Below are 12,072 nucleotides of genomic sequence, written 5' to 3' on the forward strand. Positions count from 1 at the left end.
TAAAATAATAGAATAATTTAATTTAAGTTATTGAAGATTGCGTTAATTTTTTATACGAATGATATTAGAAGAAAACTATTTGCATTTCGATTTTCGATAGAAAAGAAAAATCGTATTTCTTTTATACATAAAAAATTTATATTTTATTATAAAGAAAGAGAATAAATTATTACCATTTAATGGTTTGTGGTTGCCATTTGTTAATTGCTCGTGTTTAGCGTGCTTTTCAACGTCACACGATTGTCTCTGTTGTTTTTCTAATCTATTGGTGAGATAAACATCGTAGCCTGTACCGACAATCATTAGCACCAGAACCACCGCGCTCACACCACTAAAAATTTTAATGCTATTCTTTACCTCTTACTTTCACTTATTATTGTTTAAAAAAAATTAACTCAATATGCTCTAAAGAATGTTATACAAAATACTTTATTCAAAAATAAATAAAATCAGGTACTACAAATAACAAAAGTAATTTTTATTTTACACTCTATAAAACTGACACTAACAGAAATTTTCTATAGTAATTTTTGTAATTTGAATTTTACCCAGAAAAAACTAAAAAAGATATTTGACTCTGAATGTACTAAATTATTTATTTGGTTCAAATAAATCTTGGTTTGGTTCAAATAAATTTTTTTGGATCAAATTGAAAAAAAAAATTGTCTACTAACGGGGAAAACCGGGAAATAGCCGGGAATTTTTTCACCAAATTAAAAAAAGTTTTATTATTTAAATTTGTTTTTAAAAAATTGCTTTTTATTTCAATTTTTATAGATATTTATATTGTTCTCTAAATTTGAATTAGTTAAAAATAATAATTTTTTTTTTATTATTTTTTTTATTAATTAATAATAATTAATTAATTTGATAGTAAAAAATCAGTCACTGATTCAAATCTAGTCTGTAAATAAATTAAAAAAAAATTATTGAATTAACAGAAATTTTGTGAAATTCAACTGAAAATAATTAAATTTGTTAAAGAATTTCATTAGAAACTTTTTAACAAATTGAATTTTCAAAGTATTTTAATTTAATAATTGATCAATAATTGAATTTTATAAAGAGTCACATTCTAATGTATTCATGTTTCTTATTGCGAAGATTAATAATTAAAATTTTTATTACTTAATTTAAAAAAAGAAACTCACTTAAAATTTTTTAATAAAATTGAATTTTTCCAAAATTCTTTTGAAAATTCTGAAAAATTAGATTTTTGAAATTTTTCAATTCTATTGTCTCAAGATAATTGAATTTTTCTAAACAAACAATTGAAAATTTTTGAAAAAAATTAAATTTCTTTACATTCTATTAAAAGAATTTAATTATTTCTAGAAACTTTAAAAAAATTCTTCTCAAGAATTCAATTATTTCCATAAATAGCAAAATTTTTCGGATTTATTAAATTCTTTTAAATATTATTTAAAAAAAAAATTATTCTTCGAAATTCAATTAAAATTCGTCAAAAGAATTCAATTATTTCTAGAAACTGTAAAAAAATTCTTCTCAAGAATTCAATTATTTCTACAAATAGCAAAATTCTTCAGATTTACTAAATTCTTTTAAATATTATTTAAAAAAAAAATTATTTGCAAAAATTCAATTATTTTCATAAATTTCCATAAAATTCTTCGCAGAAATTCAATTATGTTTAAAAATTTCTTTAAATTCTCCTCAAAATTTCAATTATCTTTGTAAATAATTAAATTGTTCTTCACAATTCAATTTTATTTTCAAAAATTTCAATTAAATATTCTACACAAACATTTAATTATTTTCATTTAAATAATAACATTCTTCAGATTGACTAAATTCTTTTAAATATTATTTAAAAAAAGAAATCTTCACAAAAATTTAATTATTTTCATAAATTTCCATAAAATTCTTCGCAGAAATTCAATTATGTTTAAAATTTAAATATTTTTTTAAATTCTCCTCAAAATTTCAATTATCTTTATAAATAATTAAATTGTTCTCCCACAATTCAATTATCTTCGAAAATTTTAATAAAATTCTACGCAAGCATTTAATTATTTTCATAAATAAAATAACATTCTTTGGAAGGATTTAATTACTTTTATAAATAGTAAAATTCTCTGCAGAAATTCAATTAGTTACATTTTCATAAAATTGAATTAATCAAATAAATAAAATTTTCAATTATAATTATAAACAGACAAGATTATATATTTTAAAAAATGAAAAAAAATTCTTTGTTTAATTCAATTATTCTTCAAATTTTTAATCAAAATTATTAAAAAAAAACATTATATTCAAAAAATTTGAAGAAACTCGTTAAGAGAATTTAATTATTTATAAAAACTCTAATAAAAATTTTGAAAGTTATTTGTAGATTTATTTATGTTCGAAATCAAATAAATTTAAATTTGATGAGAAAAAAAAACCGAGAAATAACTGGAAATTTTGTTGAACGAAAATAGTAGACACGCTGGATCAAATAAATTTTATTTTGTTCAAATGAATTTTATTTGCTTCAAATGAATTTTATTTCATTTAAATAAATTTTATTTGGTTCCATACTCTCTAAATTTGAATTAATAATAATGTTTACTTTTACTTTATTGAATTAGTGACTGACTTTTTGCTGCTGCGAATTAGCAAAAATTTACTAATAAATTAGTAGAAATTTTTATTTACTAGTAAAATTTATTTTAGAGAGTTTGTTTGCTTTAACTATACTTTGTTTGGTTCAAATATACTTTACATGGTTCAAATAAAAATTGTATAATTGCTCTAAATAAAATTTTTTAGTAAAAAAAGAAAATAAATAATCTAGCAGACTTTGTGACAAATATAATTTTATTTGACTCGAATAAAGTAAAGTATAGAATATAGATTGAATAAAAAATTATTTTAGTTATTTGTAGACAGTTTTATGAATAGTATAGAAGGAGAAAATGCAAAAAAAAAAAAAAAAAATTGTATGAGCATTTATCTAAATATCAAAATTACTTACAATAAAATCCAAAACACCGAATCTGTATACATATCGTAATAATTACGTTGGTCTCGAACACTTTCCACTGAGGAATATTTCGACGCAGCATCACTAGCTGCAAATTTTGCTATAATTGCAACGTCCGATGAACTACACGAAAATGGAAGGCAAACTCCAAGATGAATAACTTTTTTCTAAAATAGAAAATTTATTATAATTTTATAATTTTTCCCTTAACAAAAATTAGAGTAGAGAAAAAAAAATTGTTTTCTTAATATTAATAATATTAATATTATTTATTAGATAATAATAATAATAATAATAATAATAATAATAATAATAATAATAATTTATTAATAATATTTATATTAATTTAATAATAATAATATTAATATTAATATTATTAATAATAACAATATTGTTAATAAGATATTATTGAATTTATTAAAAGAAGAATAAATTAAAATATACAGTGAAACCTGTCGGAATGCAACTCAATTTAAATTTTATTACAGTAAACAATCCTTAAAAAATTGTTTTATAATTTAATTTTGTAATATTTTTACAATATTCTAGAATCAAGTGAAAATAATTTTTGTTGGACATTTTTGAATACAAAAAAATTTTAAAAATAGAGTTGCATTCCGACAGGTTCGACTGTAAAGGAAAGTTTATCAATCCTCCAAGTCAATTGATTGACTTGGAGAATTGATAATTTCCTTTAATTATTTACAAAATTTGAATTATTTATTTAATATTAATAGTCTCAAATTTTTTTTTCTTGTACAAATTAGAATATGAAAAAAAAAAATTACCATAGTTAGATACGTTTCGTTTAGGTCGATTTTCAAAATGAAAAAACCTAGTGGATAGGGAGGATCATCAGGAGCATCATCTAGTGAAACTGGAACACCACTTTGTCCAGCATTTATTCTTCTCTTTGGTTCATTGTTAAATTCTTGTATTCCATCATTATTCGATGACGCATAAAATGTTCTCTTTTCATTTCTTTTACCAATAAAATAGCACTCGGTTGCTGAACCAGTGAAATATGAATTTCCCCAAAAATAGCCGTTCGTGTATCTTCCAGACGCATCGTCCACTGAAACAAATTAAGGAATTATAATATTATTATTATATTATATTTTAATGAAAAAATTCTTTGTTTAATTCAATTATTTTCTAGATTGATTAACAATTATTTTCTAAATTTTTAATTAAAATTATAATATTATAATTGTAATAATATTAAAAATCTACTTGTTTAAAAATATTTTTCTTGTTCAGTGAAATTTGGAGGAGTTATAGGTATATATAAATTTTTTCTCGATGTCAAATAATATAAATGATTATTACAAGCAATAGACAACTTTCTACCTTTCTAATTTCTAATTTCATTGGCATATTTGAAAAAGAATATGACACTAAATTAGCATTTCATTTTAATTCGAGCATGATTTGTTTAATTCTATATGTGTTGAGAATAACAGATTTATATTCACTGCTTATGTGAGTGTGTACATAAAAGAAGACGCAGGGAAAGTGTTCCGGTTGATTTATGTAGGTCGTCAATGATGTGACTCTCGCTTACGTAAATACATACATGTGTGTATGATCCTTTATTCCAAAATAGAAATTTCTTTTTATCGCACATTTTATAATTATTACGAAATACTAAAAGGTATTCGACTTACATATTTTATTATTATTATTATTATTATTATTATTATTTTTTTATATATGTATATAATAATTTTTTTCTTTTTTTAAAGAAAAAGAAAAATAATAATATAAAATATGTTTTTTTTTAATAAAAAGTATTCGACTTACATATTTCATTATTGTTATTATTTTTTTATATTTATGTAATAATTTTTTTCTTTTTTTAAAGAAAAAGAAAAATAATAATAAAATACTATAGGTTTTTTTTAATAAAAATTATTTGCTTTACGTATATAATTAATTGATAATTTATTTATTATTCGCGCTCCTTTATTACGCAGGGTAGTCACAAATTTTAGTTTATCAATTTTCCTGACAATTCACTGACATTAAAATTATTTTTCCTAACAAAATTCTTCTTACAGTAGGAAAATATTAATTTTTATGGAAAATGAGTAAAATTTATGAATTGAAATAATTTCTAAAAATTTAAATTATAGGGGAGAGTCTCCAGTTGTGAGACACCTCCAGTTGTGAGACAGTCAATTTTTTTTAACATGCAATATTAAAAAGCCGATTGGTTTATATAAAAACATTTCTTTTTATATGAGCCAACTATTTCGTGTACACCGAGGCGGATATATAAACTGTTTTTGTTAAATACCAACACTGTGTGTGATAATCGACTAAAAAGCGTTTTTTCAAAAAATGCAAAGTACTTTTTTTGCAATTTAATTAATTGAAAAAGGTAAATGTAATGCATTTTCTTTTAGTGTTTTCCTTATATTTTGTGATGCAACATTGCATTGTTCCAATCTACGGTTGAAAATAATTTAATTTTCCTTTTTCAAAATACTGCCAATTTCTGGGTGTGAGACACAGCATATCACCAGTTGTGAGACGGTGTCGACACCCATCTGGGCAGCATAAAAAATACGCATTTGCAGGCATGCTATTTATATGTTGTTTTGATTTTTTTTCGAGTATTTTTGGGCATGTCAAGTGGAAAAAAGTCAATTGATTCAGAAGAAATCAATTTTAATGCTCTTGTTGAAGCTATTAAATTGTGTTTATTTGATAGTCATATTTTGGCGAATAAATATTATTATTTAGTATATAATAATACATATTATTAATATATTTAATTATTTCTACTAAACATAACGTTTTATGTCAAACTTATTAAATTTTAGCAATTTTTAATGAGTGTCTCACAACTGGAGACATTTTTTTTTTTTGAAAAAATCGATGTGCTCGGAAAATGTATCGTAAAATTTTTTGAGTTCATCGAAACACTATACTTTCTTTTAATAAAAGTTGCGTATTTCTGTTACCTTTCGAAAGGTGTATTTTATTTACAATTTCGTTTGCCCGTTTACAATTTACGGGTCAAAAATGAAACCCGTCTCACAACTGGAGACTCTCCCCTAACCCTTTCTAAATTCAATTATTTTCTACAATTTTCAACTACACTTCATCTCTGAATCAATTAATTTAAATAATTTTCCAAAAGTTCTTCTAGAATTCAATTATTTAAATACATAAACTCAATTTTTTATAATAATTGTGACTCTCCATAGTTTTTTTTCTCAAGTTATTAAGGTATAATATTTTTAAAAAATTATAATAAAGAAATTCTTACAATTAATTTTTTTAAAATATTATTTTAAAATAATTTTTAAACGATAATAGTTTTTCAATTTTGAAAAATTTCCAAACAATTAATACTTGGTAAAATCTTTTAAAAATAAATGAATTTTTGAAAAGTATAAATAAAAATGATCAAATTTTTGAAGAATTTTAATTATAAACAGGATCATGATTTCTCAAAAATTTTAATATGTCCAAAAAGTAAATTTTGAATTTTAAAAAATTATTACAAAATGATTCTAATAATTAGTTTTTAAAAATATTTTATTAATGTAATTTTTCGAAAATGTATTTCTTAAAAGAATTTTTGTATAATTTAAAAAAACCAGTGAATTTTCTCATGAATTTTAATTAAAAATTTTGAACATAATTGTTTTCTCCAAAATGTTAAAAATAATTCTAAATTGTTATTATTTTTGGAAATATATCATTGAAAATATTAAAAATATTGGATTTTAAAAAATTAGAAGCTAATTTTCATTTTTAAATTTACATTTAAAGATTTTTCATTAGAATTTTTGATAATTTAATTATTTTTCAAAATTTGCAATTAAAATTCCACTAAAATTTTATTTTTAACAATTTTTTATTAAATTCTTTGAAAATATCAATTTTTTTTATATAATTTTCTAAAATTTCCATTATTTCAAAATTTTTCAAAATTTTTCAAAAATTTTTCGAAAATTCATTTATTGGACTCTCTTAAAACTTTGACTGATTATAAATAAAGAAATTGAGAGTTCAATATGTTTCAAAATTTTGCAATAATTAAAATTATTCAAAATTTAATTTTCCAAAAATTTTAAAGAAATATTTTTGAAAAATCAATTATTTTCAATAAAATTTTATAAAATTTCAAATATTTCAAAACTTTTGTATAATTTTTCCAAAGCTCTTTAAGAATTTAATTATTTAAATACAAAAATTCAGTTTTTTATAATAACTTTTCACGGTTTTTTTTTAAAAGTAATTGATGTAAATTATTGAAAATATATGACCGAAAATATTTAAAATAACTGAATTTGAAAAAAAATTGAATGAAAAAAATTCTAAGAATTATTAATTTAAAAAATATTTAATATAATTATTTAAAGCTAATTTTCGTTAACTTTTAATTTGAAATTTACATTTGAAGATTTTCTATTAAATTTTTTGAGAATTTAGTTATTTTCAAAATTTGCAATTCAAAGAATTTTAATTATTAACAGGGCCATGATTTCTCAAAAATTTTAATAATTCCTAAAAGTAAATTTTCAATCTTAAAAAATTATTACAAAACAATTCTACTACGTAGTTTTTAAAAATATTTTATTAATGTAATTTTTCGAAAATGTATTTCTTAAAAGAATTTTTGTATAAAATTTAAAAAAAACTAATGAATTTTTTGATGAATTTTAATTTATAATTTTGAACATTATTGTTTTCTCTAAAATGTTAAAAAAATAATTCTAAAATGTTATTATTTTTGGAAATATGTAATTGAAAATATTAAAAATATTGAATTTTAAAAAATTGGAAGCCATTTTTCATTTTTAAATTTACCTTTTTAAAGATTTTCCATTAAAATTTTTGATAATTTAATTATTTTCAAAATTTGCAATTAAAATTCGTCAAAAGTTCATTTTCAAAAATTGGAACAAAATACTTGAAATAAATAAATTATTTTCCATTAAATTTTACAAAATTTTAACTATTCAAAAACAATTTTTGAAAGTTTTGTTTATAGTTATTTTTTGCATTATAAAAATCAAAATAAATTGCACTTTTTTTTTTTTTTACTAAAAATTGAGGTATTTTGTTGTAATGTTTTGAAGAAAAGTCGAAAAAGTCTCAATTTTCTTAATTTCCTTGACAAAAAATTTCTTTAATGACAATTTACCTGACTTAACTGACAAAAATTTTGTCAAAAAAAAATTAATGTTCAAAAATTTTTTTTTTTTAATTTTTTAAAAAATTTTTTTGTTTACAGCCTACTTTTATTCAAATTTGTTGAAAGATTTAGAGAAGGAGCTTGTTTATTTTCTGTTTTTTTCAAATTCCATTCACTATTTTTTTTATGAGAGGTCATTGAAATTACAAATAACTAAAATTTGCGTATTTATAATTTGACACCAAAAGAGGCTGAGTAGAATGATAACGAAGGTTATTTCTAACGAGGCTGTTTCAAGCATTTAAAATAATAATAGAGTTGAATACAATTTCCCCTTGAAATGAAGATGGTTATTATAGGTACAATTTTTTTTTTCAAGTCAAAAATCACTTTTAAGAAGACACTTTTTTTTCACGCATATTATATTGAGGTGTGAATTAAAAATAATTTTTGCTAAATCTTTTTCTTATGGTTTATGTTAATTATTTTAATTCACACTGAAAAAGAAATTTATTTGATTCAAATAAACGATTACTTGTTTATTATTAAATAAATATTTCATTGAATCAAATAATTTTTATTTGAAAACAATTAAATCGTATTTGAATCAAATAATTTTCATTTCAGTCAATTAAATGGTAATTCAATTAAATAATTTTTATTTCAGTCATTTAAATCGTATTTGAATCAAATAATTTCTATTTGAGTCAATTAAGTGGTATTTGAATCAAATAATTTTTATTTGAAAACAATTAAATCGTATTTGAATCAAATAATTTTTATTTCAGTCAATTAAATGGTATTTCAATTAAATAATTTTTATTTCAGTCATTTAAATCGTATTTGAATCAAATAATTTCTATTTGAGTCAACTAAGTGGTATTTGAATCAAATAATTTTTATTTGAGTCAATTAAATCGTATTTGAATGAAATAATTTTTATTTGAGTCAATTAAATCATATTTGAATCAAATAATCTTTATTTGAGTCAATTAAATAGTATATTTGAATCAAATACTAAAGTTTTTGATTAAAATATAATTTATTTGATTTAAATAAAAAATATTAAGTATAAATAAATATTCTTAAGTATAATTTTTGATTTCATAATAGACAAGTAATCGGTTATTTGGATCAAATAAATTTTTTTCAGTGTATATTTCAATATTTATTTTTTTTTATTGAATTTATTGTTAGAGTTTTTCATATTTGTTTATTTATTTATTTTTTTTACTTATTTTATGACTCAGAGCCAACTAGACTTTTTATTTGTCTCAAATAGATGTTATTTAGTTCAAAAGTTTATTAAGTTAAAAATTTTATTTAGTTAAAAATATTATTTAGTTCAAAAGTTTATTTAGTTAAAAATATTATTTCGTTCAAAATATTATTTAGTTCAACATTTTATTTAGTTCAAAATATTATTCAGTTCAAAATATTATTTAGTTCAAAATTATATTCAGTTAAAAATATTATTTATTTCAAAATTTTATTTATAGTTAAAAATATTATTTAGTCCAAAATTTTATTTATTTCGAATAAAATATTTCCCTAGGTGTTGAATTTACAATATTTGAGTATTTTTCTTTTTTTAAATTTATTATTATTCATTCGAATAACTTTTTTTTCTAAAAAGAATAAATACACAATTTATGTGGGATAAATGAAATAAATATGAAAAAAAGATAAATGAAAAGTGCGTAGAGAACAAGTTGTTTGACTACCTACGCGCAGACATACAGCAATATAGGTATATTTATAAAAACTTTCTAATCGGGAAGTAAAGAGATTATCTAATCATTGCGGTAGCGCAGGGTTGCGTTTTCCGAATAGTCTCGATAATCGCGTTTCATTACATCATACATACATATGTGCCTGTAATAATTGCGATCGGGAATCACGTTATGACGTTACGTTACACGTAAGATCGTTAAAACTTGATAGTTGCTAATTTGCCGGACAGTGTGGTCTCGATATATTTCAATTACACACAAACACAAACTTATCTTTAAAATGTATATTTGTTCGGTTCTTGTAAATAAATTTATTTAACATATTATGTTGAAGAATTAATTTTTAACAGAAAAAATATTCATTATGTAATTTACTTCGTTAATAATATATTTATAGTTATTGCATTTATTTTGTTAGTAATTTATTTACACTTATTTAATTTAATTCGTTAATAATTTATTCAAATACTTATTAAATTTAAGTTAAATTTCATTTAAATAATTTATTAAAATATTTATTAAATTATTAAATTTTATTTAAATAATTTATTAAATTATTTATTAAATTATTAAATTTTATTTAAATTATTTATTAAATTATCAAATTTTATTTAAATAATTTATTAAATTATTTATTAAATTATTAAATTTTATTTAAATTATTTATTAAATTATCAAATTTTATTTAAATAATTTATTTATTGTCTAATTTACTTCCACAGTTTTTCTAAAGATATCAAATTGAGACAAAAAACGAATCAAAACGTTGCTTCGCAATATTTTTCTACGTTTTTTGTCTCAATTTGTTATCCTTAAAAAAAAAATCCTTAAAAAAATTTTTTTTTAATATTTATTTATATTAATGAATATTAAAAATTCCAACAGCAAAAAATTTTTTAACGATTTTACCACTCGGATCGTTCGTCTCAAAGTTTATAAATTAATTAATAATTTTACCCAATTACTTTGTCATAAGGAAACCTAAATATTGTTTTTTTCAATAATTCTTCGATAAAGAAGAAAAAAAAAGCTTTTTTTATAAAAATAATTAATAGTAATTAAAAATAAATAGTAATTTCTAGGTACTAATTTATTAGTAAAATTTACTAATTTAAAAGCCAAAAATTCAGTCATTAATTCAATTTAATTTTAGTAAAATTTAAAAAGTAATTAGTAAAGTTACTAATAAATACTAATTTCTACTAATTTATTAGTAGAACCCCAAAGTTCAAAAACCCAATAAAGAGATACAGTTGCAATTTTTTTAATAATTAATTATTCTATGAATTATTTATTTTTGTATTTAAATAACTTAATTCTCAAAAGAATTGATTTCAAAAAGAATTTTAGTTATTAAAAAGAAAATTAAAACAATTAAAAAAGTTAAAAAAAAATTCCAATTGCTGTAAAAGTATTATGAAAAATAAAAAATTATTAATTTGTTAGCTTCCTTAAAAATGAAAAGTTTTGAATAATATTAAAAAATTCTAAAAAAATAATTGAATTTTGAAAGGCAGTTTAAATTTTCATAAAAAATTTTTCTAGTGGTTTTGCATTGAAAGTATTTTAAAATTTTTAGCAAATAAAGAACAATAAGTATTTGAATATTTATTTTATAAAAATGATTGAAATTTGAAAAAATCAATTTAAAAATTCTGAAAGAAAATTGAAAAATAGTCATTAAAAATTTTTGAAGATATACTTGAAATCCCGGAAAATAATTAAGAATTAATTAAAATAATTAAGAAAAATTCAATCGATTAGAAATTTTGTAAAATTTTGAAAATCTTTTTAAATTAAATTAAAAAATTTTATTTTATTTTCATCTTCAAAAATTATTTATAAATAAAATTGCATTTTTGCAAATACATTATTCTATGAATTAACGAAAATTATTCTAATTAAATAATTCAATTCTCGTAGTTGAATTTTGATAGGAATTGATTTTTTAAAAAAATAAAATAGAGTTAAGATTTTAGAAAATAATTGAATATTTAAAGCGTTATAACAGGAATTTTAGGAATTAATTAAATTTAAAAAAATCTTTAATATAAATTCTTTGAAAATTCGAGGGAAGCAAAAGTATAAAAATATTTAAATTTTTATTTTGAAAAATTAATTAGTAACATTATTTTTCTTTAAAAATTCTTAAAGTTTTTCAATAATTTTATTCATAAGTTCTAAAAGAATAATTGCAT

General features: G+C 19.4%; 1 protein-coding gene across 3 annotated transcripts in view; it reads right to left on the minus strand.

The window, feature by feature from the left end:
• Nucleotides 1–12,072, minus strand: part of LOC122507889 (nose resistant to fluoxetine protein 6) — a 40,728-nt gene that overhangs the window by 12,787 nt on the left and 15,869 nt on the right. For all 3 annotated transcript variants that reach the window (XM_043620867.1, XM_043620865.1, XM_043620866.1), the window contains exons 2-4: nucleotides 3,775–4,061; nucleotides 2,978–3,153; nucleotides 174–331 (exon numbers count right to left, since the gene is read on the minus strand). In XM_043620867.1, coding sequence (XP_043476802.1) covers nucleotides 174–331; nucleotides 2,978–3,153; nucleotides 3,775–4,061 — 621 coding nt within the window. The remainder of the gene's footprint in view (nucleotides 1–173; nucleotides 332–2,977; nucleotides 3,154–3,774; nucleotides 4,062–12,072) is intronic.

Source organism: Leptopilina heterotoma, unplaced genomic scaffold, assembly GCF_015476425.1.
Source record: "Leptopilina heterotoma isolate Lh14 unplaced genomic scaffold, ASM1547642v1 Lhet_52, whole genome shotgun sequence".
NCBI classification, from domain to species: Eukaryota; Metazoa; Arthropoda; class Insecta; order Hymenoptera; family Figitidae; genus Leptopilina; species Leptopilina heterotoma.